Source organism: Dromiciops gliroides, chromosome 1 (genome assembly GCF_019393635.1).
Source record: "Dromiciops gliroides isolate mDroGli1 chromosome 1, mDroGli1.pri, whole genome shotgun sequence".
Lineage (NCBI taxonomy): Eukaryota > Metazoa > Chordata > Mammalia > Microbiotheria > Microbiotheriidae > Dromiciops > Dromiciops gliroides.
The window spans coordinates 410,690,132-410,716,859 of record NC_057861.1 but is presented as its reverse complement, the minus strand read 5'-3'; the positions used below and the strand labels follow the sequence as shown (position 1 = coordinate 410,716,859).

General features: G+C 39.6%; 1 protein-coding gene across 2 annotated transcripts in view; it reads left to right on the top strand.

Annotated features, from left to right (window-relative positions):
• Positions 1-26,728, top strand: part of GHR (growth hormone receptor) — a 356,653-nt gene that overhangs the window by 177,879 nt on the left and 152,046 nt on the right. For both annotated transcript variants that reach the window (XM_043990446.1, XM_043990453.1), the window contains one exon: positions 15,726-15,806. In XM_043990446.1, the coding sequence (XP_043846381.1) occupies positions 15,726-15,806 (81 nt within the window). The remainder of the gene's footprint in view (positions 1-15,725; positions 15,807-26,728) is intronic.

Genomic DNA, 26,728 nt, shown 5'->3' with positions numbered 1-26,728 from the left:
ATTCAGGAGTACCTCAGTTCAAATCCGGCCTCAGACACTTGACACTTACTAGCTGTGTGACCCTGGGCAAGTCACTTATCCCCCATTGCTTCGCAAAACAAAACAAAAACAAAAGACCTGGGTTCCTGGGGCAGCTAGGTGGCTCAGTGGATAGAGCACCGGCCCTGGAGTCAGGAGTACCTGAGTTCAAATCCGGCCTCAGATACTTAACACTTAGTAGCTGTGTGATCCTGAGCAAGTCACTTAACCCCAATTGCTTCACACACACACACACACACACACACACACAAAAACAAAAATATCTGAGTTCCTATCCTACCTCTGTGACTTCTCTGGGCGTCATACTCTAGACAACAAGGAACTTGAGACTAGATCCTTCCAGCTCTAAATCCTGGGATCCCAATTCAATTCAATTCAAAGTATTTGTTAAGTGCCAAGTGTATACCAGGTATCAGGGGCACAAAGACAGAAGCAAAGGTCTCGTCTTCAAGGAAATTATATACAACCAGGAAGAAACAACATGTGCACAAATAAGTACATATACAATTATGCAAAACAAATGCAAGTAATGTTGGAGGGAAAGAGAGGAGAATCTCAGTAAATTGGAGAAATCAGGAAAGGCCTTGTGTAGAAGGTGGCACCCAAAGGGATCAAGGGATTCTAAGAGGCAGAGATGAAGGAGGAGAATATTCCAGAAATGGAAGACAGTTAGTTGTATACAGTAACAGCAATATGGTTCTAAGAACAACTTTGAGCAACTAAGTCATTTTGACTATTATGAAGATCCAAATTAACTACAAAAGACCTATGAAGGAAGACAAGATTTGTATTTAGAGAGAGAAATGGTATATAGAAGTACTTATGGGTGCAGTTAGGTGGCACAGTGGATAAAGCACTGGCCCTAGATTCAGGAGGACCTGAGTTCAAATCCAGCCTCAGACACTTGACACTAGCGGTGTGACCCTAGGCATGTCATTTAACCCTCATTGCCCCACCCACCCCCAAAAAGAGTACCTATGGAATGGTTTTATATGCATATTCCCTTCTAGTAGTAGCCATCTCTAAGGTGGGAGGCAGAGGGAAGGGAAGGAAAAAAAAGGGGGGTGGAAGATAGTTACATGATAACTTATATATCTAAAAAGAATAGCAAGCAATACATAATAGATATGTAGTTTCATGTACAATCATCTTTTTTCTATTCTACTATGTTATAAGAATGCTTGTTTTATTTCTTAAATTCAGAATAAAATAAATAAAATTTTTTAAAAAAGAAAAGACACAGAAACAGAAAATGGAATGTTATTCATGGGAACAGTAACTAGCCATTTTGGCTGGAACATAGCATGCTTATGGAGGAATAATGTGAAATTGGTCCAGAATGAAAGGGTAGAGCTAGATCATGAGAGGTTTTAAATGCCAAGCAGAGAAGTTTGTGTTTTGTCCTAGAGATAAAAGAAAGCTGCTGAAACTTCTGGAGCTGGAAAGTCATCTGCACAAATCTTTGCTTTACGAATTGTAACGATTGGAATGATGCCACCTGCTGGAGACTTACTGTAGAAAAGCTCCGCCATAAAAGGAAGGTCTTTGAGGGCAAGGCCATGCGGCTTTTCTTTGGCATCAGGAAGTGACATTTGCTGGTGGGAGGAGGAAGGGGGAGCCAGGCGTTCTGCCTCTCTCTTTTTTCCTGGGGATGCTGGTGGAGAAGGGAGCTAGAAATGCACTCTCCCTTTAATAGATAGGAATCTAGGTCTTTTCTTCTCTCTTTACCAAATTCTTATTCTCCTTAATAAATGCTTAAAAGTCTAACTCTTGCTAAAGCTTATAATTTATTGGCGACCATTCATTAGATATTTTAGACAGTTTAACTAGAATTTTAGCTTTAACAGAATATTAATTTGGGGGGCAGCTAGGTGGTTCAGTAGATAAAGCACCAACCCTAGATTCAGGAGGATCTGAGTTCAAATCCAACCTCAGACCTTTGACACTTCTTACTAGCTGTGTGAACCTGGGCAAGTCACTTAACCCTTATTGCCCCGCAAAAAAAAAAAAAAATTCCATTTGGCATCTATGCAAAAGATTGGAAATGGGAAAAACTAGAGGAAAAGGAAGCCAATTAGGAGACTATTACAGTAGCCCACTAATCAGGGCCTCAACCAAATGCAAGAGATATTAAGGAGGCAGTCTCAACAGGACTTGACAACTGATCAGGTAGAAGATCAAATCAGAACTGATCAGATTGAAGAGTCCAGGATGATTCTAGCATGTGAATCTTGGTAACTAGAAAAATGGTGGTGCCCTTAATAGCAATAGTGAAATCAGGGGGAGAGTGAGTTAAAACCTTAGATAAACATATTTTAAAAGAGTTATCTAAATGCTAGGTATTGTTTGCTATGTAAACTTAGGGTGTTTTATAACATTCCACCTTTCTCTTTTTGTGTACTGATTCTTGACCAATAAACTAAATTTCATCACGAAAAAAAATAAGGGGGGGTGATTTTAGAGAGAAAGACAATGAGTTCAGCTTCAGACATGGTACATTTGAGATGTCTATAGAGCATACAGATGGAGATGTCTAACAGGCAGTGCGTGATGTAATATTTGATCTCTGGAGAGTGATGGGGACTTTATTATGTAGATTTAGGAGTTTTCTGCTTAGAAAAGATAAAACCATGGGAGCCAATGAGATTATTCAGAGAGTCAAGAAGGTCCAGGACAGAACCTTGGTCCAAAGATGACCTGGGAAATGAAACTGAGAAGGAACAGTCAGATGGGTGGGAGAGAGAAGTAATGCACCTGTAACTCACCCCCTTTTTAGAATCCCTACTTTTCTTTCAAGCACAGAAAAGGTGCTTCCGCCTACATGAAGCCTTTTCTGATCTCCCCAATCATTAGGGAGTTATCCCTCTTAAATTACTTAGTATTGCTTTGTATATATTTAGTTATTTACTACCAAATTTTATCTTTCCCAGTATAATGCAAGGTCCACAGGAAATGGGATTTGTTTTTGCTTTATTTATGTTCCTAGTTTCTTGTAGAGTATCATACTCATAGGAGGTGCTTAATAAATCTTTACCGAATTGAATTGAATTGAATTGAAGCCTGGAGATGATTGAGTATCCGTGAAGAGGAAGTTAGCAGTATCAAGCCAAATGTTCAGTACAGAAGGACTCCACATGCAGTATTTTTTTGACCAACCTTACAAATAAGGGATTTGTAGTACTTTCCAATAGTCATTCATTTATTGGTTCATTCATTTATTCAACAAGCACTTGAGACTAGATCCTTCCAGCTCTAAATCCTGGGATCCCAATTCAATTTAATTCAAAGTATTTGTTAAGTGCCAAGTGTATACCAGGTATCAGGGGCACAGTGTATACCAAGTGCCAAGTATATACCAGGTATCAATGCTGTGAGGAGAGCAGTGTTCCAGGTTCAAGGCACCAACAGGCTATTCTAATATCCAGGATTTTGTGATAAATGTATTTGAGAGATCTACAAAACAAGCATCTTACTGGAGCACACTGCTTCTTTTTTTTTACAAAGCTATATGTAGTAACTCTTTATGAAATAGACTATATGGCTATTTGATTAACCAGAACACTCTATTCCTAAACCATGCAAGATTAAAAGTGTTTATGGCATCAGCTACTAAGAATGTAACACGTACTATACAATGACCTAATGTTTCCTAAGATTTGTGCTCATGTTTATGCATGCCAGAAGTTTGTTTGGTTTTTGTAACAGCACTATAGTATAAACTCATGTTTGCACTGTTATTATCTTTAGCTATTTTACCTATGGTATGGGTCTCATCCTACTACTCTAAGACCCTTTTACCTTGTATTTCTACACAGTTAGTTCTTTATTACTCTGTACTTATCCTTCTTTCTTCCCTTATTTTCTTCCTTCCACCCTTCCTTCCCTCCCTCCCTCCTTCCTTCTTTCCTTCCTCCCTTCCTCACACCATTATTGATCATTCATTATGTGCCAGAAAGACATAAAAATACCATACTTCTTCACTAATTGACAAGACCTGCTCATTTCTGGGAAAGAAGTCTCTCTGCAGACAAACAAACAAACAAACAAAACAGCTAAGAGAATGAGCCGCATCTCAGCAGTCGGGATCTCTCTTCCTCTTGAGCAGTCATAGACACAAATACCTTACTCTGTTGACTAAGTGGCTCACCACATGCCTCTCTTCACCCTTAGATCCACTCCAGAGAGTAATTTCCCTTCTTAACAATAGGTGGACAAAATCCAAACTGTTACACCTCCTTTCATTTAAAGGGAGTGAGTGGTATGTCATAAACTTCCTGGAGATGGGATATGACATTGATCTGTCCTGTGTTTGGCATCTCTCTGGCAGCCAGTCAGTCTAGCCTAGTACATGTCTTTCTATTTATAGCCCTTGAAATAGAAGGTAGTGTGGTTGCCTGTGGCCCATAGAGATCCACACCTCCTCTTTTTTACAGAGTTTGTATTAAAGTAGAAAAGACCCTGTGGGAGAGCTGAAGGACCCACATTAATGATGTCTCCTTTCGACACCTACACTGCTTTTGTTTTAACATTCAACATTGAATTAACTTCATTAGAAAATTCTACAAATTACATACGGGCCCACAAAGGTGAAGTAACTTGTCTAAAGTTATATGGCTGGTTAGTAGCTCTAGGATTAGCATTCAGGTCCCCTAATTTGTAGTTTCAGTCTCTTTTCTATAAATCATACCAACAATAGCTTTAGAGTCAAAAGACCTGAGTTTTAGTAATGATTGTTTCTCTTACTTTTTTTTTTTACTTTTTTTTGTGGGGCAATGAGGGTTAAGTGACTTGCCCAGGGTCACACAGCTAGTAGGTGTCAAGTGTCTGAGGCTAGATTTGAACTCAGGTCCTCCTGAATCCAAAGCCAGTGCTTTATCCACTGAGCCACCTAGCTGGCCCCCAAATGATTGTTTCTCTAATTTGCCATGTGACCTTGGATAGTCACTTCAGTGGCCTGGGAATCAGCTTCCCCATTCATAAAATGAGAGAGTTGGATGAGGTGATCTGTGAGATTCTAGGAGTTTATAAATCTCTCTGGCCCATGGTTTCCATTTTGCTCTTAGAAACATGACTCTTAAGAGTTTCTGGTCACTCGTGGTATCCTTTCAATGTCAAGAGGCAGAGGCAGAATGACTTGGTGGTTGTCCATGTTTGGACTTAGAGTTGGGAAGACATGGATCCAAATGCTACTTTAGCCTTTTATTAGCTTAATGACCTTGAGACCCAACACTTAGCCTCCTATACCTCAATTCCCTCACCCGTAAAATGAGGCTATTGAACTTGATGGTCTCTAAGGACCTTTCCAATCTGGACAATGATTCCATAATCTGTGATTTGAGAAAGATAGACAGCATGTTAGATGGACCTCCTATGACAAATATCAGCAGGATATGGACCTAGTTGGGGAGATAGCACTCACAAAGCACCATAGACATCCCTTTTCCCATCTATCTGGGGATAGTGCTTTCCCAGGGTAAGCATCTAAAATTGGGGATGTCTAAAAGAGAGCCACAGGGATATTAGGAAATGATTACAAAAGAGTCTGATTGATTGGACAAGAGTCACCCAGGATGGACAGGATCTGCATCATTAGAGGGAACGTTCACAATATTAAGATCACAGACATATCTAAGGAACAGAATATAAGAGCAACTTGATTCTGCTATACTGGTTTTACTAGAAGGAGAATAAAGAACATGGCCTGATTTGGGGAAGAAGCATTGGTAAAAGTAGGCAACCACATGTACAAGAGAATAACATAGACCTTATGCCTTCACTGGTAGTATGAGTCATGTAAACTGTATAGGTCCTGAGGGAAGAAAGTTGAATTTACCAAAGAATTAGAAGATTTACCTGGCCACTCAAAGGTTCAGATTAGAATCTAATTGCATTTTTATCAGGTTAAATAAACCTAATAGATAATCAAGTGTTTGCCTGAGTGCTTGCAGAGGGAGTGGAACACTTTCAGCAAAAGCCATGAAACAGATTCTGATGTTTCTGGGGAAATCCTTGGTGGAAGCTCTTATGACAAACCCCCTAAGATTATTCCTAGATCCATAGTAACACTGGGTAACACATAGCAACACAATGGGTGCATCTTCAAATAAATGAGTTAAAGATGTCTTTAGTACTCTATGTGTAAATTGCATCCTTCCTGCTCCTTGCTCCCCCAACCCAACCAAAGTAGCATATATGTTCCTTGAAAACAAAGATTGTTTTATTTTATTGTTTTGCTTTGTTTTGTACCCATCACACTTAACATAACGTCTTACACATAGCAGGTGACCAAGAAATCTTTTCCTAAACCAAACTGAAGTGGTATCTATACCTCTTAAATATTTTTAATTTTTAAAAAAACATTAATGATTCCTTTTAAATTTCCCCAAAATAGTAGTTTTTTAAAGCATCACTTAGAAGAAAGTGCTAACATTTTCATTTTTGTTCAAGGCTCATTCTCTAGATGGTAGTTAGAATGTTGGAAAAATGAAGTATGTCACTCCTGGAATATATATCAAGGGAGTACATTTTTCCTTTCAGAGGAACAAGGTGACTGAGGAGAAGTGATCAGTTAAAGTAATGTAACATAAAATTTTACCTAAATGGGAAGACTTTACCCAAACAAGCAGGGCAAGGATCCCTTCCTGGGTCTGTCTCGGAGCAATGTTTCCCTAGAACAAATGTCTTATACTAGGTATGCCTGCAAGAGGACCATGTGAGCATTTACGAGTGGTTATAAAATAACCTGAATGATTACTGCTGAGTGTTCAGGTGTGTCCAGACAGACTCACTGAGTCTGGAAACCCATCTCTACCTGCCCAGAGAGGAGCAAAGGCATGAGTAGAGAGCATCAGCTTTCCCCAGTCTAATGACCTCCTTTGCTAAGTCTTCAATTAAAGGAAAAAGAAAGATCAAGGGTCGTGACCCTAGCAGGCTTCCACTAGTTCTCACGGGAAGATTTTCGACTCTTCGCCAAGCTCCTTATCATTGGAATTCATCTGCCTACTTTTCAAGTAGTAGGAATCCATAATTACACAAAATAAGTGAGCTGTGGATCTGGTCAATTCAGCTCCCCTTCTGCTTTGTCCCACCCACCCTTTGCTATGATAGAAATTCAGGGGGCAGTGCCTGGATTACTCCCCATAGCGTTCCCCTTGGGAAGAGTGCCATTTCACTCCATCCAAGCCAGAATGCCCCATATTTCTTACATCTGAAAGCATGGCCCATTGTCCTGGAAGTGGGAGACAGAAATTCCAGCACCAGAGGCTGCCTGAGTCCCTTAGGTAATGGCAAACAAAAACTAAGCTTTGCATGTCAGAAGCATTAAGTAAACAGGTTTGCACTGACCAACATTTAAACTTGGGACTAGCTCATGGCCCACTTCACAGAAAGACTAGCAGAGCTGGATAGTGTCTTTGTAGCCATTCCCTGAAAGAAAAGTAATAAGTAAATAACAGGCTATGGCTTTCTGGGAGGGAGGCAGAAAGGAGGGAAGAATTTATTGGGAAATATAGGTGATAGTAAAAACCAAAATATGCCAAAAGAAAATTATTTTTAAAAAACAAAACAAACCATGGAATCTGCTAAAGGAGCTATAGTCATTTATTCTAGATTTCTAAGAGTATTACTATGATCTACTAAAGAAAATGTGGTTTAATGGAAATACCAGTGGCCTAGGAGTCAAGATGGGCAGCTAGGTGGTGTAGTGGATAGAGTGCTGGGCCTGAAGTCAAAAAGACTGAGTCCAGATGTGACCTCAGGTATTCAACTAGCTATGTGAACCCGGGCAAGTTACTTTACCCTCTTTGCCTCAGTTTCTCATCTATAAAATGAGCTGTAGAAAGAAATAACAAACCTCCAGTATCTTTGCCCAGAAAACCTCAAATAGAGTCGTAAAGAGTTAGACACAACTGAAACAACTGAATAACAAACAAAGAGTCAATAGCTAAAAAACTAGCTGTATGATTATGGTTTAGTGCCTCACCTTTCTACACTTCAGTATACTTATTTATAAAAATAGTCATTAGGGTCCATAACAGCCAAGTCCTGTTCTAACTCTGAAATATCTCTTCCATGGACTCTCTCCTCTCCACTTCAGGTGGAGAATAGAGCTTTGGTGTTAGCTTAGTTAATTATCACCTCTGTTATTGTAATAGCCTTCTAGCTGGGCTCTGCTTCTGGTCTCTCACCTCTATAATCTATCCTTTACATAAATGCCATAGTAATTTTTCAAGTGCACAGGACAGATCTTATCACTCCTCCACTCAAAAATCTAGCCCTACCCTGCCTTTTTAGCCTTATTCTATCTGGCTTCTATTCACTCATTCTATGATCTTGTCAAATTTGATTACTCATTTTTCTTCAATACCATTCTGCCCTCCACTGCCTCTTTACCTTTTTGATACCTAAGCCCACCACATTTCATCTTAGAATTCCTTTGCCATTTTCCCCTTCTGTCATTCCCAGTTCAAAGACTGCTCTCTCCATTGAAGCCTCTTCTTTCCCTACACCACATTCTCTCAGCCAGAACTAGAATTAATCCTTCCTTTCTTGAACTTAAACCATCCTGATTGACTTCTCCTATGAACTTCATAACTTTCTACCTGTATCACCATTATTTTTGCACACATTTTATTCCCTCTGCTAATTTACAAACTCCTTGAAGACATAGACTTTTTTTAATTGCCTGCGCCCAACACACTGCTTTGTTAATAAATGTAGAATCGAATTGAACTTGTAAAATGTAGAGGCTGAACTAAATGTCCTTTGAATATCATAGATCTGGGGCTGGAAGACAGTCAATCAGCAAACATTTATTTTTTAATCATAAAAGTATTTATTATTTCCAGTTACATGTAAAGATAGTTTTCAACATTTGTTTTTATAAGATTTCTAGTTCCAAATTTTTCTCCCTCCCTCCTTTCCCTCCCCGCTCCCCAAGACAGAAAGCAATCTGATATGTTATATATGTACAATCACATTAAACATATTTCTTCAGCAAACATTCATTAAGCTGCTATAGTAATACACCAAACAAACACTGCTAAGTTCTGGGGGTACAAAGATGAAGGTGAAATACCAAACTTCCTCATTTTGTAGATCTGAGGCCCAAGGAGATTAAGTAACTTAATTCAGGTACATATAGTAAATGTGTATGAATTAGCTATTCTCAGCAATACAATGATCCAAGACAGTTCCAAAGAACCCATATGAAAAATGCTCTCCACCTCCAAAGAGAGAACTGATGGAGTCTTAATGCAGACTGAAGCATACTATTTTTCACTTTATTTTTTTGTGATTTTTTTTCTTTTGGTCTCTTTCTTCTTTTATAACATGACTGATATGGAAATATGTTTTACATGAGTGCACATATATAGCCTATAGCAAATTACTTACTGTCTTAGGGAAGGGGAGGAAAGGGGAGGAAGGAGAAAATTTGAAACTCAAAATGTTTTTAAAGTGATTGTTAAAAAATTGTCTTTACATGTAATTGCAGGGGGGATACTATTAAAAAACACAGATAGTAAACCTCAGAGGTGGATTTTAATCTAAGGCCTCTGACTCCAGAATCAATCTTCATTCTGCTACACCACACCAGTCCTTCCATCTCTATAGTACATGATTCTGCTGCCCCTTTAGGGCAGATAGAAAGCTATCAAGCTGAGCCTGGAATACAATGTCCCTGGCATCTTGTTTCAATGTCAGCAGATTGTTCAATCTCTGTACTCTGTACCTGATACCTCATTTGTAATGCAGTTTCTGTCATTCTGGCCACTATTGCTCAGACAAAAGTACCATGATTTTCTACATTGCTGAAAATAAAATATTCACTGAGACTAATATGTGAGGCACTTTTTTACTATAAATGCATTAATATTTCTATCTCTAAATTTTGTTCCATACGTTCATTCTGTTTAACATATGTATAACAGTGGCATTTTTAACAACATTTTAAAAACCCATCTTATACTTTTGAGTTACTTTCCCATAATTTCTTCCCCTAGCACACAGAGGGAGAACTCAATGAATGTTGTTGTTGTCAGTTGTTCAGTCATGTCCAATTCTTGGTGACCCCATAGACCGTGCTGTCCATGGGGTTTTCTTGGCAAAGGTACTGGAGCGGTTTTCCATTTCCTACTCCAGTGATATTGAATGACCTTATATATAAAATGGCTATGAATTTTTTCTTCTTCCCTAATGGGAATGAAATAAATTGTCATTTAAAAAATGTGTAGACCTGACCAGTTTTCAAGTAGGTCCTAAAGTAAACTTGGGGAAAGAACATGAAATAGAAAAAGATTGCTCCTCAAATCAAGGCCCATCTTTCAGTATTGCCAATTAGACTTTTCAAATTCCCTTTGGGATTAGTCTCTTCCTTGCATAGCTCTGAATTCTTAGAAAAAGCCTGACCGGGAAATCAACTGGGTTTTACTGTTGCAATATTTTATTAGTAATCAACACCACCATCTAAAAGTACACATTTATTTTTCTGTTTACTTGAGGTCTTGGTTTTGCAAGATAACACAGTGCTGTTAGGTGGTGGTGGTAGTGATAGCAGTAATGTATGTGTGTATGTGTTTTAATCAAATTTTTATTATTCATTATCATTAAAGGCTTTTGATCATCAACATTTATATATACATACATGTGTGTATATATGGAGAAAGATAAGGACACAGGAAGGAGGGAGGGGGAGAGAGAGAGAGAGAGAGAGAGAGAGAGAGAGAGAGAGAGAGAGAGAGAGAGAGAGAGTGAGAGAGCTTGCTACTTCTAATGGATTTGGCTCTTGCTTTGGCATTCTCTTTGGTTCTGCCCTAAAAGCTCCATTGGCTCTTATCTTCAGCATTTAAAATATCCTCCCTCTTAATAATACATTAACCACATGTGACAAAGTCTTTGCCACCCCCCCCAATCTCTTCTCTTCTTTTTTTTTTTATCTTTTCTATCAAATTCATGAACCTTTTCATAGAGAATGGAATTTGGTTGGTTTTTTTTTCCCAAAAAATTAGGATTTTTTTTTTTGCAAATCACAACTCCAGATATAATAAGATTACCTCCCATATAGCTTAATGTTTGGGATATTACTAATGAAATAGGTCAGTATTTAGAGTTGCTTTGAGAACTAATACATTTTCAACTAGCTCCTAAAATAATAGAATGTTAACCTGAGAAGGGACCTGAGACGTGGAGTCCAACCCCCTCATTTTATAGAAGACAAAACTGAGACTCAAGTGAAAGAACTTGCCCAAGGTTACACAGGTTAGTAGCAAAAATCTTTCCCATTTAAGGAAGGCTGGCTCTAGACCTGAGGTCTTCTGACTTCCCAGGTCCAAATTACTTTCACTCCATTGTACTGCTTTCTTTTTTTCTGAATACCTTAATGTAAATGTCCCTCACATTCAGCCCAATTCTCACTCTCAAGCTCCAGGCCTATACATTCAGCTGCCTAATGGACATTTTCAGATTTTCTTTTTTGTTTGTTTGTTTATTCTTTTTTTAATTTTTAGATTTCTACATGTCATGCTATAACTTTAAATGTAATATACACAAAATAGAACTTACTACTTGTGCAAAAATCCACATTCTCCTAAAGAGTTCCCAATTTCTATTAATGGCACCATTATTATTCTAGTCATTCAGAATCAAAACTTCCTTTGATTCCTCTTTTTTCTTCATTCCCTAGATCTTTGTCTTTGATCATGCCATTTCTCTGTCCTCAAAAACCTTCTCTGATTCATTAGTTCAAATCTCATCTCTTCTTTCAGCTTAAATTCTATCTCCTCCATGAAATCATCTTATCCCAAATTGATCTCTCAATTTTCTGACCTCCAAATAGCATCAGTGTTCTAACTCATATGATCATGTTGTCATACACTATATTGCTCAATGCTGTTATTTGCTTCATCATGGAAGTATTTTATCTCTCCAACTAGATGGGAAAATTCTACCAGACAGGGACAATGTCTTATCCCTCTTCCATATTTCTGTGCTTAGATTAGAGTGTTAGCACATGACAAGTGTTCAATAAAGAAATGTTGAATTAAGCTGAATTAGCCAGAAAAATTGGTCATTTAAACTCATATGCCCAATACTTGTTTATGTACTATTATATGGTTGAGGCCTAGAGGTTGACTATAGGAACAGTTTTGTCATCTGTAGGCCTCCTCTGTTGTGCTGTCTGAAATAGTAAGGCTCATGCCAGCTGGATACATTGGTGTCCATCCAGCCTTCAGTAGAGGAAGGGTGAGGAGACAAAATGCCTCGGGCATAGAGGGTGGAATTAGTGTGTGTTTCATTATGCAAGAATAGAAGCATGATTTTTTTTTTTTTGCTATTTCAAATCTTGCCATGAGGTTATTGCCGAAGAATGCATAAATATCGAAGGAGAATTAAAGAGGGCTTTTCCCTAGGAAAATATTGCAAGCTTTAAGAGCCCAGTAAAGTAAGGAACAATTTAGTAGATTCCTCTTAAATATCTTCTTTCACTTCTTTTATTAGCCACGTGCCTGGCCCTTTAGAAAAGTACTTTGGAAATACTCCAATACTTTGAGGTTAATGGGACTATGTGATGAGTTTGAGTGTGGCTTGGGGGAGGAAGTTTGGGAGAAAAGGAAAGTAATGAGATGATAGTATTTCTCCTGCTCAGATCTGGGGGGTTTCATATTATGGACTGAATTAAAGTACTATTCCCTTGGGAAAATGCAGATCCACATACATTCATGCCCAGTTATCTCCAGGGAACAATTTCAGCCAGAACCTGCCCCGCCCGCCCCACCCAGCTGCCCCCCTTTCCCCATAAGGTTCTTTCACCCACTCATCTCATTGAGCCTGGTCAAGAGAGCACAAAGTCAACACAACTGAATGTCCAATGACCCAGGCCTTGTGACCAAGTCAGAGAGATAGTTCTCCCCAGAGTTCAGTGAAGGAGTGCAAAGGGGATTTCTTTCATACCCTTTTGCATTATTTCAGCACTAGTAAGAATGCAGTGAGTGACTCCGGACAACAAGCTCTCTCTTTCTATTCCTTGGCTCTCCTCTAATGAAGCAATTAGCCCTGACTAAATCTTACCACATTCCCTGTTCTCCCCATTTCCCTCCCCCAATTAGGACTCTGCTCCTTAGTAATCCTCCCAGGGACAGTTGTCAGTGTATATCAACTCTCATTTATGGGGAGAGGGATATACATTTTAACTCTCTTTTCTACCATTAGATGAGTGCCTAGACACAGGTTTCTTGTTAAATTTTTCTTTGTGAACAGCGGCCTTTTAAAGTAGATTGGGGTGGGGGGGGAGGAAGATGTATTTTTGGAGACTGGCTTTCCAACAGCAAAAGATAATGAAGTGGGGGCAGCTAGGTGGCGCAGTGGATAAAGCACCGGCCCTGGATTCAGGAGTACCTGAGTTCAAATCCGGCCTCGGACACTTGACACTTACTAGCTGTGTGACCCTGGGCAAGTCACTTAATCCCCATTGCCCCGCAAAAAAAAAAAAAAAAAAAGATAATGAAGTAGCGAATGGGGTGCTTCCATCCATTCTCAGCAAAATTCCCTCCATTTGATCTCAATAATATAATTCACTGGGTTATTTCTAAAGCAGAGATAGGTGCATTGTGAGAAAGTCCATCTTATTAATTTGGCTATCAGTGCTTAGTAAGAACAATGGTCTGGGAATCTAGTGTCCAGTGTCAAAATCTGTAGTAGAATGTTAGTGTGTCCTTGTGGGTTTCTCTACCAGGAACAAATTCAGGATGATCTCATAGCAATTGTTTGGAGGTTTTGGAAGATGATATTCCAATATTTGAGGGCAGGTTCCATGTTTTCTCTTTTTCCCCCCATTTTCTCTGTATCCCCAGTGTATAACACAGTGCCTAGAACATAGTAACTACTGAATAAAGGCTTATTGACTATTTGACTGTTGAAATAAAGAGCTAAATTTCACAATTCCTTCTCTGTTGTTTCTTTCCCTCTCCTAGCTCTACTAGAAGGAAATGAAATCATTAACAAACAGAAAAATTACTTTCAATTTACTCTTTTCCCACTCCCATAAATGACAAAATGTTTATATTTCTTTAGGAGGCCTTCACTCTAAAGCCTGTTAAATTTATCAAAGGAAGACAAGGATATCTGAAAGATCAAAGATGCAAATTATAGGCATCTTCCCACTATCTGCTAAGGTTTAAGGCAAAAAAACATGGCTATAAGGTGTTTCTCCCGCCTCCAGCTAAAGCTACCCCCTCACACACAAACCACATATACATAATAGCTTATTCTGGTCCAGGAGGGGAGGAGATGTTTTCCTGCCAGTAAGAGAGACAACTCACTCCTAATGTGAGTTTGTTGGGGCCAAATGCATCTGAAGTAAAGAAAAAAATATGAAATTTGACATCCACAAATGAGAGTCTGGAAAATGAGGTATTTGAAGTCACTCCAAGTTCCAAAGTCAACAGCAACTGCTAGAGATCCATACCTGTATGTCTTATAATAAAGACAACAACAAAATATTACTCACTGATTCAGATTAATTGGGGATGCTTAGAAAAATGCAATTTTATTAGTTTTAAGGTCATACTGTCAGCCAAAGGAAGATAAATAAATATTCCCTATTAGAGATCCTATTAGGATACCTGCTTCAATGAATAGATAGAATTTGCAATCAACATAATTATATGTCCTTGGGTGCTACAAATATGCTTGAAAACCACTTATTTACACTAACTGCAAATTGGGAAGACATGTTTCATGGGGCAGCATGTTTCATAAACAAAACCAAATAGATATCTAGGGATCTGGTCCTAACCTCCCTGGTTTATTTCTATTTATTTTTTTAGAAAGAAGTTTATTTCCTCCAGGTTAATTCAAAGGTTACCTGAGGGAAGCTAGACGCACCTCTCACCCCTCAACATACACATACCAACTTCTACAGAGTTCTATTAAAATGGAAGAACCCAGATGCTACTGAACTTGGGATTCCAATGCTATAGAGCCAAATGTTGGCATGATATCAGGATCGATGAGGTGTTCAGCATTCCTGGGTTTCTCACAGACCACATTCCCTAAAAACCTCATAAACCAAAAATCTACCACAGGCCCAATATGTTGACTCCAGGCCACCTAGGAAGCCACAGTGTTTTGTTTCTTGTATTCTCCTCCCTCTCCACTCCCAGCTGTTTTTCTTCTCCACCTTTTACAAAACTTTCATTTGGTTGGCTTTTTATCCCTATTATTCTATCACTTGAATCTTTTAGTTCTTTCAAAAATAGAAGAAGTTTCACCAATAGGTTATTTTCTTTTTTTTCCTTTTATAGCATGAACAGCGCAAGGCAGCATGCTTAGAGATATTGCTGACATGTTATTGTATTTCCAGATCTAATTAAAGGGAACTACATTTGTCTTATTGTTGTAGCGGTGCATGGGGGTAGCTTGCTGTAAGGTGATTCTGTGGCCATCAGCCAGGATTTGAAGATCTTTGGTGTCCATGTTATTTCCCGAGTCAAGGATCCACAAGAGGCTGACCCTCATAAAGTACTTCACAGCATGATTCTCAGAGACAACAAAAGTTATCATACTCTGTATTTCTTTCATAAACTACAGTGGGTGCTCATCCATGAATTGACCAATTTGTGAAATAGCTCTCAGAGATGATTATTCTTTTTTGACTATCTGAATTTACTTTGTCCCTTTTGCTATTACAGGACCTACAGGTATGGATCTTTGGCAGCTGCTACTTACTTTGGCCCTGGCAAGTTCAAATGATGCTTTTTCTCAAAGCGAGGGTAAGTTTTGTCTTTTTTCCCCCCTTGAAAAGTTTTTAAAGAATCCTGAACTCTGGGTTAGGCAGAAGTTCTTTGGATGAAAGAATTCAGACATTCCATTGTTTGTTTTGTTTTGTTTCCCTGAATTCAAAGAGAAAATATGTCTTGTTTTTAGATTCATAAGACACTAGGAAGTTTTTTGTCTCTAATTTGAGGTGAATTGCAATAGTCGGCTTTGACATTTTGTGTTTGCCTCTCAGAAATAAAACTTGCAGCTACATTAAGAGGAAGGAATAATGCTGGACCCTCAGTTTGGGAGAGGGAAGGAAATTTCACCAAAGATCATAGGGCTTCCTCAGTTCCTCTGTGGCTAATGAGAGGGCCTAGGTGCCGTCAGAGTCTTTCTTAATGGTCCAAGAGAGTGAAGAGTAGAGCTTTGGTTGAATTTTTCATTTCGTATTAAGTAAAAACAATTGTGGCCAGTTTTTTTTTGGGGGGGGAGGGCAATGAGGGTTAAGTGACTTGCCCAAGGTCACACAACTAGTAAGTGTCAAATGTCTGAGGCTGGATTTGAACTCAGGCCCTCCTGAATTCAAAGCCAGTGCTTTATCCACTGTGCCACCTAGCTGCCCCTTGGCCAGTTTTTAAAGAGTAACCATCAGGGTAGTATTCAATGGAGCTACAAATTCTGACTTGGTTTGTTTCTGGCAGCTGATCAAGAAAACCCTCAAACTTTCTTTACATCTCTTCACCACACAGGCTCCTCCCTTTCGTCGAGTGACACAGTAGTCTCCATGTATGGGAAGGCCAGGGTTCACAAGTGTAATGTGTAAAACAGAGGCCTAAGAGAACATGCAGAAGGCATGGCCTCCTCAAACTCTTCTCCTAGGGAGATGAAAGGCCCCACAAGGGGTCATCTTGTCCACTTCTGTTTTACTTGCATGGTTTAGATAGAGGAAAGGAGCAACAAGTTTTCTTCATGCTACAACACAACTTCAGTTTGTTGTTTTAAAATGAAAAGCTTGTGTTATACCCTGAGAAAACACTGGAAGAAGTCATGACAGCTCCTTAAAAAGGACCTTCTGGCCCCCAAAAAGCTCCTAGTCAGAAGGCACTTATGGCAAACAGTGCAACTGAAAGGATGAGAGTAGAGAGAATGTGATTTTATCTATAAAATAATTTAAAAATATTTACAAGAAGGCATTCATATTTGTTTGAAATACTTTGGGTCTTGCTGGTGTTATTTTAAAAAATGTGTCTAGATATCAGCAGTATGCAAGTGAGACATGTAGGGAACTACAGACTTTTTTTCAGCAGCTTTTCCCATGCCTGGTTTTAGACCCTGGTTCTGAGCCAAAGGGTGACAGCTAAGAGCCATGCCTGTAAAGAACTAATGAGGGGAGCTTAATTTTTACTTTCCTCACTAATATGATTTTCACTTTCTCAGCCCTAGGTGGTCAAGGTTGGAAGAATTTTTTAGTTATAAGACTTGGAAATGTGAAAAGTTAAAACCAAGGAGAGGGGGAAAAAAGGAGAAAAGAGGCAGGGAAAAAAAGCAAAAGTGGGAAGGAAAGAAATTGGCTTAGCCAAGACTGGAGAGCAAAAGCTATTTCAATCCTAGAGAATGTACAAAAGTGTCCTAACATGAGATGCTTTAATGCTTTGGCAAAGTCTGCACTTTCAACAGACTAATTCAGAAAAAAAAAACTTCAGTGGTTGGCCTTCCCCCCAGGTTGTTGTTTAGGAGAGGAAATGGAAGAGTTTGCTAATGTCGATTAAACCCAAGGTAACTGACCTACCAGAGACATCCTGGTCTATTGCAAAATGGTCCTGATTCCATTTCTGCCTCTTTTATTGGTTGAGTTACCAACATTTCTTTTGGCCTTCTTGCCACTCTGCAATATGACTTAAAAATGGTTTGGGGTTTATTAATGATGGGGTATGACTGTTGACATAAGCAGGGTTTTGCCAAGTCTCTGGCTACTTATCTAACGGATCCAGCCAGAGAGAGCACATGGTAGGCTAGGCTGTGCTCAAATGACATTCACAGGCCATGTGTTTTCTTTTACTGCCAGATCTGGTCTATCGCCAATTCCTCTTATTTTTATTTTGTCTCCCATTGTATAGTACAAACAGAAAATGAAGGTGGGAAACAAAAGTTTACTCTGGATTAGCATTCTGTTTACTTGAAAACAATTCAGAACAGAGAATTTCTAAATTTTCATCTTTGAGTACTGTTGAATTCACCACTAGATGCATTCACCAAGAGAAAAGTCACCTAGACAACAATATGGTACAGCAGACGTGATTTTTACAGTATATTAGAGATAAATAAGGATCTGGGGGTAATCTGGCATAGTATTCTTGGGAACATCTGCATTTAAAATATTAAAGAACTAGAACATTTTTTTCTTCTTGGGATAAACATATGAAGAGAAATATATTTCCCCTCAGGGGCCTTTTTCATTAAGTCTTATTTCCCCATTAGAAATTAAATGGATAGTAAACACTAAGGAATGTCTTCATTGAACTGGATAAAAGCTCAGCAATAGACTGAGCACTGTCAGTCACCTGAAAAATCTTTCCATCTACTTCTGACAGCAAGGACAAATAATTCTAGGGATACTTCATTTTCAGAGTACCAGAAAATGTTAAACAGTCTCAGATGGTTGTATTAAATTGCTACTAATGGAGTTGCTTAATGAGAAATACATTTTAACACATGACTATCTATAAAAATGTTGCCAGGGATTAATCTGTCTATACCATAGCAATCAGTCATACAGCATTTTCTGCATACCCACTATGTTCTCAGCAGTTCAAGACCCTTGTCAGGGTATGTGGGAGATGAGGAAGTATAAAAAACAGTCCCTGCCCTTAAGTAGCCACCAATCCAGTTTAGGTAATGAGAAATCTGCATACATTAATCTCTTAGAGTGGAAGGTAGTCTAAAATTGCTTGTTAAATGATGTAAGAACTATTTATCAATTCTGCAAAAGGACATCAAAGAGAGAACAATATGAGCCATGGGTGGTTTGCTTAACAAATTCATTCTATCTGCAATCAGAGAAAGAACTGATAAATAGAGGTATTTATGGAATGATTTTACATATATGCATATATACATATATGTATGCACATCAGTGTCTAATGGTAGCCATGGGGGGGAAGAAAAAAAGAAATTTCATAACTTTATTATATATTTTAAAGGAATGGCAAGTTGTACATAATAAATTTGCAGTTTCATTGTGATCATCTTTTTTATTATTCTGTTATAGAAATGCTTGTTTTATGCCATAAATTAAAAATAAAATAAATAAAATGTTTTAAAAATTCATTCCATGAATTTTTTAGCCCCATACTTTAGCTTTTTGATTGATTGGTTGATCAATAGGTGCTGTAAGGGAGACAAAGGTAGAAAGGGCATAGTCTCTGTCCTAGAGCAGATTATCATTTACTGGGAAATGTGGCGTGCCTCGAATATCTACTCTCATGCCCTATGAGGTTGAAGGAATTGGGGATATTTAGACTAACAAAGAGAAGACTTAAAGGGGACCTCCTCCTTGCTCTCTTCATCTATGTGAAGGGCTGCCGTGCTTTTGTGGAGAAGAATATTAGACATACTGTGTTTGGCCTCAAAAGGCAGAAGATAGAGCATCAGTCCTGGGGTCAAGAAAATCTGAATTCAAATCCAGCCTCAAATACTTATTATCTGTGTGACATTAAGCAAGTCACCTAAAATCCAGATTGCCTAAAACAAAGGCAGGGTCAGGGACAATGAGTGGAAGCAAAAAAAAAAAAAAAGGAAAATTAAGACTTGATATCAGGAAAAACTCCATAATATAATTTAGAACAATCCATAAGTGGAATATGCAATCCTCGAAGACCTCATTAGAAATCTTCAAGCGGTGTTGGTTATGTTGTAATGGAAGTTACTTTTCAGGTATGAGTGGGACCAGATGGTGCTTTAAATTGAAGTCCTGGGGCAGGTAAGTGGTGCAGTAGATAGAGCACCAGCCCTGGATTCAGGAGGACCTGAGTTCAAATCCAGCCTCAGACACTTGACACTTACTAGCTGTGTGATCCTGGGCAAGTCACTTAACCCCAATTGCCTCACAGCCCCCCAAAATAAATGAATAGATAAATGAATGAATAAATAGATAGATAAATTGAAGTCCTTCCATCTATATTGCAGATTCCACTTGGCATTATCTTTTTTTGTTGTTGTTGGGGAAATGAGGGTTAAGTGACTTGCCCAGGGTCACACATCTAGTAGGTGTCAAGTGTCTGAGACCGGATTTGAACTCAGGCCCTCCTGAATCCAGAGCCGGTGCTCTATCCACTGTGCCACCTAGCTGTCCCTTGACATTATCTTGAATGAGTAAAGGAATGAATATTTCTGAAGCACCTACTATGTGATAAAGGGTGGGAAAACAAATAGAAAAAGAAGATAGTCCCTGGCATTAAGGCATTTGTTCACATTCAGATCAGGGGAGACAACACATAGGAGCATTCAGTGTAGAGCAGATGGAAAGGCCTGGAGGTCCCAGGGCTGTGGCAGCTGGACATACAGCAAGGTCTGAAATTCTCAGGGTGCATTTTTGTCCACAGCCTTGCATTTCTCTTTCCAATGATGCTAGTCAGACAAGGCAGTTGATACTTTCCTGACTATTCCTCTCAGAGAAAAACTCACAAGAAAATACTCTGGACATATTCATTTAGGCAGGAGACTTGATAATTAAACACAGAAACTTCAGCAGATGGAAAAGATTCCAGATCTCCAAGACAACTGATTGCATCAGCTCACTTGCATGGGGCGTCCCTTCTACCTCTTGCCTTTTCCATCCCCATCCCACTGTAGCTCACCCTGCTGTTGCTGCAGAATGAGAAGGGTCAGTTTAGGTAACATAAGCCATCTATCTTCCTAAAATAGCCTTTAATTACTACCTTTTAGGAAAGGATCCACGGCTGATGCTTCTTGGGGCAGCCCTCTGTATTGCTCACATCCCACTTTGGAGACAACCAGGTCTATAGTTTCTCAAACCTGCCACTGACTGTAAAGTCAAGACTGGGAGATGGGTCAGGACCAGGTTGTGGAGAGCTTGGAATTGGGGGAGGCTTCATGGAGAAAGTGGGAATTAGGGTTGTCCTTGAAGAACAGGTGGGTTTTAGGCAGAGTGGATACAGGGGTCCCCCACTCTTGCTGAATTCGGAGCATGTGATGTGAAAGAGCGCAGCTCAGAGGCAAGTCATGCAGAAGGACCAAATCCTTTATCTGAAACTATTCACCTTTTCCTTTGATGAGAATGACTCAGACCAAGGAGCCTCTTGGAAGCAATGCATTGGTATCTCACAGCTTGAATGTCTGAACCTCTTGAGGTTGATTATTAAAGCCTATATCATGATATGCAAGACAAGTTATAGAAAATAATAACTGACATTTCATATAGCTCTTTAAAGTTTACAATGCACTTCATATACATTATGTCACTTAAACCTCACAACAACCTTCTAAGGTAGATGCTATTATTATCCCTGTTTACAGGGAGGTCAAGTAATTTGCCTATGTATCAGGCATCAAAGGTTGCTGAATTTTAACCCAGGTGTTCCTGGCTCTGGCCCTCTATTTTACCATACTGTCTCCCTATTTGGGAAGTTTGTGTTGTCAGTGGTACCAAAGTATACACCTTTTTAAAATAAGCTCCATTCATACAACCAAGACACCACTCAAGGTGGGGAGATGACTGCCTTCTTGTCAGTATGAAGAGGATCAGAAGACATGGCTGGAGTGCTTGCATGATTTTTTTATATGCCTCCCACCATCACAACTTAAACTCTCTAGCACCTTGAGAACGGCACAATACACTGGCATGTGCTTGAGGCCAGCTTTAGGAACAAGTCCCAGAGCCAGTCAGTAAATGGTACAGCCCCATGACAAGATGGCATCTCTGAAGATAACCACCTGCAGACCTCAGCACATTTGTACAGAGACTTTCAGAGGAATAAAGGTGTTCCACGGGATTGAAGAGGTGCTGCCATTGATACTGGCTCCCAAAAGAAGATGAGAAATATAAGGACAGCAAAGACTGTGGCTGCTTGGTTCACAGCTCACGGCCTACCTGGCTAGAGTTCTGGCCTATCAGGTGGTATGCAAGATGGGTGGGGACTCATGTAAGCTCCTGGAGGGCAGACTTTCTGTCTCTGTCTCTGTCTCTGTCTCTCTCTGTCTGTGTGTGTGTGTCTCCCTTTCTCTTGTCTTCTTATCTCTAGCTTAACATAGTGCCTTGTACATAATAGGAACTCAATAAATGTTGGTTCAGCTGAGTTGAATGTGGTGCTGGAATAATAATTTGACTTTAGACAACCATATGGAAGACATGATTTTTATAGTCTTTTAGAAACAAATAAGAGGATGAGAATGAAGAAGAGATTACTACTACTACTACGACTTACTACTCAAGGGATCCTGGAGTAGTTAGAGGACTTGCCTCCTATGTCACGGTCAGGATAGACAAAGATCATGTCTTGCATAATTATGACCACACTAGAGGGGCAGCTAGGTGGCTCAGTGGATAAAGTACTGGCCCTGGATTCAGAAGGTCCTGAGTTCAAATCCAGCCTAAGACACTTGACACTTACTAGCTGTGTGGCCTTGGGCAAGTCACTTAACCCTCATTGCCCTGCAAAAAAAATATATATATATAACCACACTGTCCCACATGGTCTTTGTAATTCTGGATGCTAGCCTCTCTGTGTCCTAAGAAACATTCTAAGACTATACCTTGCAGTTGTTGTTTTTGTTGAGATGTATCAGTTATGTTCAACTCTCTGTGATCCCATTTGGGGTTTTCATGACAAAGACACTGCAGCTTTTTGCCATTTCCTTCTCAAGCTCATTTTAGAGATAAGGAAACTGAGGCAAACAGAGTTAAGTGACTTACCCAGGGTCGCACAGCAAGTTAAATATCTGAACCCAAATTTGAACTCAGAAGAGGAGTCTTCCTGATTCCAAGTCTAATGCTCTATCCATTATGGCACCTAGCTGCCCATACTTTGCAGAGTGGTTCCCAAACTGCATCAGTAAAGAAAATTAATTACCTCACAGGGAGTTCCCTACACCAGTAAAATCAAAGGTCTTCATTTAACAACAACAACAAAAAAAGCTTACACTTAAATAGTGCTTTCTAGTCACAAAGTACTTTCACTCATATGTCTTATTTAATCCTCCATAACCAGCCAGTGAAGAAGGTGGAGCAGCTGGTATTATCTCCCTTTTAGAGGAGGAAATTCATTCCAGAGAGCATAAGAGATTGGCCTTAGCTCAGTAGTGTCTAACTCAAATAGAAATGGAGCCTGTAATCTCTGTGTATGGATCCCTGTACATGGCATGTTGCCTTGGTTTTAAACTATAATGTTATCTATGTTTTATAGTATTTTTATTTATTTTATTAAAATGTTTCCCAATGACAATTTAGCCTGGTTCGGGTTACTCAGGAGTGTTACCAATAGGCCTCATGTTTGACATCTCTGCTTTAGGTCACCTAGCTGTTACATGTAAACCACACTGGGCAGTACCTACAAGTGGAAGGTAAAGAAAAGCATTTGTGATGATGTAGGAGAACATTAAAATATAGGATACTCCTCCTTTCCTACAATTCCTGCATTTCTTGTCCAATTTTATCTTCACCCAGAATAAGCCCTTCCTAATATTGCATGGTGAGGCAGGATCCCAGAGGATGAAAGACTGAACAAGGTCAGCCTCTCAACATTGGAGTGTGGTTTATGTAGCACAGTTCTGTCAGGAAGTCTAGATGACAACAGGCATTGTACCTTCCATCTGCCTCTTCCCCACCAAGTACCCAGGCCTGCTTGCTCCCCCCACTGTAGCCCAAGCAAAAAACTTATCCTGGCAGTAACTTGGCAACATGATGATTGGTCAAGGGGTAGCATAGGGCTCACAGTTCAACTTCCTTTGAAAACAAAACTTTCAAACTCTACTGTGGGGGTCTTTTGGTGCCCCAACATATTCTCCTAACATAGGCCAGTCCTGATTCCATGGCATTTGAAAGCAGGGTCTTCTTTTAAAAAAAAAGAATACAATTAATGGAATGAGCATGGGATTTGAAATTAGAAGACTTCAATTTATGTCCCAATTCCACCAGTTACTAGCTGTGTGTGTGAGCTTAAACTCAATTAAACTGCGCAGAACCTGTTTGTTCATCTTTAAAATTTGCATAACACAGATACTCCCTATTTCACTGGGATCTGGGACAATGGGGGTGGGAGTAGGGGAAAAAATGTAATAATGTATTTCTGAGCACTTGGAAGCCATAAAGTACTCCATAAACATTAGCTCTTATAATTATCAAGGTTAACTTCATGAGCATTGAAATTCTGGCAAAGTTCTGCTATAAGGCAAATCATCCTGCTTTACAATATCAAAATATACACTGGACAGGGAAACCCTTGGGAAAAAAATGGTAAAATATGGGAACTACATTGGAGAAGGAACATTGAATTTGGAGTCAACTGGGCCTGGGTTCAATTTCTAGTTCTTCTACTTATTACCCATGTGACACTTATCAAGTCAATTTACCCCACTAGATGTGGGTAAATGTCTGTAATAAAATTAAATAATTGAAATATATGTTTCTGGTGTTCCTTGCTCCTTTAGTAGTTCCGAATTCTATGTACTGTTTGTCTCTAATATCTCATGCCACATCTTTATGTCTTCTCCCACCTCAATGGTGCCATAAATGCAAAGACCCCATGCATATATTACAGAAGTTTCTGTGGGGCATGTTTTGTTTTTTTTAAACAAGACTCATACCAAAGCATGAAAACACAGCTGCCAGCAATGTCACTTTGCCATGCAAAGGACAATGATTGATGGCTTGCTCACTTGTCATCAGCTCATCGATAATCATCAGCTCAAAGTTGATGATGAAGTGGAATATTTACATACCTTGAAATCTGTTGCAATTCATCCTTCAAAGGTAATTTTTCCTTTAAGCCATAAGCATTGCATAACCCTGCCAAAATGTCAGAATGCCATGAAACACACGCTGTTGACCTAAACTGCAAGCCAGGGGGCGTTCCTCTTCTATTACACATTTCTAGATCACTAAAATTAATTTGTAGCTTATGGTCCCAGAATTGTAGGAGAGGCTTGTGTTTCTATGTCTCCTTTAAAAAGCTTTGAATGTGAAAGTCACTTTGCAGGACTGTATGTGGAATTAGATTATTGAATTATAATTCACATAGTGTGGTGTGGGTGCCAGAGCAAGAAGCAACATGTTGATAATAATGTGCCCATGGGTGAAGAAATGATTACTAGTGTAGGAATCAGAGGTCTCCCTGAAAGGGAAGGGGGGGGGGGAAATGTGAGAAAACACACAGGTGTGCCATTTTACAGATGTTTAGCTTCATTTACATCAAGGTCTTAAAGGGAGTTTTAATGAATCCTTTGTTTCTAGCCCTGTCTGGGGTGTGAAATATCTGCTTGTACAATCAAACCTCCGTCATTAGGAATAATTGGTGGGAAGGGAAGGGAAGGGAGGGGAGGGGAGGGGAGGGGAGGGGGAAGGGGAAGGGGAAGGGGAAAGTAAAAAGGAAAAGGAAAAGGATGAGGACAGACTGTCCATGCCAAGTTTGAATTGCAAGCGAAGACTTGAGTTTAATCAATCAATCAACCAGAATTTATTAAATACCTACTATGTGCCAGGCAAATTCCTAGAGGTTAAAAAAATAAACAATCCTTGTTCTCAAAGATAATTTTATACCTCTTTTTCAAATGAGGAAACTGAGGTCCACAGAGGTCAAGTGATTTACCCAAGGTCACAGAGGTAGTGTCTGAGGCAGCATCTGAACTCAAGTCTTCCTGATTCCAGGTCCAGTGTTCCGTCCATTTGTCATGTACTTTGGAGAGCTCCTGGCTCTTTTTCATGCAATCTCTCTCTGTGATGGTTAGGCTTTCCTCCTGGTTGCCTAACCTTTTGGCATTCTCATTAGTTACCCCATACTCCTCGGTGCTCTCACCAAGTAAAGTCCAATAAAGAAATTGTAAGCCATCAGAAGCCAGACATTTGCCTCAGTAGGAGTTAGCAGGTGGTAGGTAAGATACCAAATTTCACTTCATCCCCTTGCCATTGTTAAAGAAACATTCCCCCTGTGTGGCCAGGTCTAGACTCAACATGCAAAAGGAGAAGGAAAAAGAGTGAGGCTCCAGGAGGGACTCAGCATGAATGAGAACAAACTATGCTTGCTGATCCCCCGTTCCAGCAAAGCACCGGGTGTCTACATGCCATGTCTGCTTCAGAGGTCCTGGCTTGGCTCAATACTGAGTGCTGTAGGGTAGCAGTGTGGTTGTTCGTGACTGTGCCAGGCACTGCTTGCTTGGTATTAACCTTGCCAGCCAGTAGAGTCTCCGGATGTTTTCACTGAACTTTATGAGCACAGTTGACTGGTTCTCTCTCATGGCATGCATGCACTGGGTCATCCTGGCCCCATAGAGCATGGCTTTCCTGGAAAGCATTCCTTCAGCAGTAGGAGGAAGTCAATGAATTCTACATCCATCTTCCTGTATACAAACTGAGGAGCACACAGCGTGTGAAAGAGAAGTCTTCTGCCTCTATTATGGTCTAACCCCTGCTTTTTTCCTTCTCTTCCTTGGTTTAGTTGTTAATAACCTGAGTTCTCAGATACTATTAGTCCCAGTTTAAAACAAATATTGAAGTCCTGTTAAATATGGTGAGGTGTCCAGGAGAATTTGTGTGAATTTTTTATACCCCTTTCATTATGCAGACATCAGTCAGAACAGAAAAGTCAACAAGTCAAGTCTATAAGCATTCATTAAGCACCTGCTCTGTGGCAGACACTATGTTTAGTGCTAAGGATACGAAGAAAGTCAAAAACTAGTTACTGCCCTCAAGGAGCTCACAATC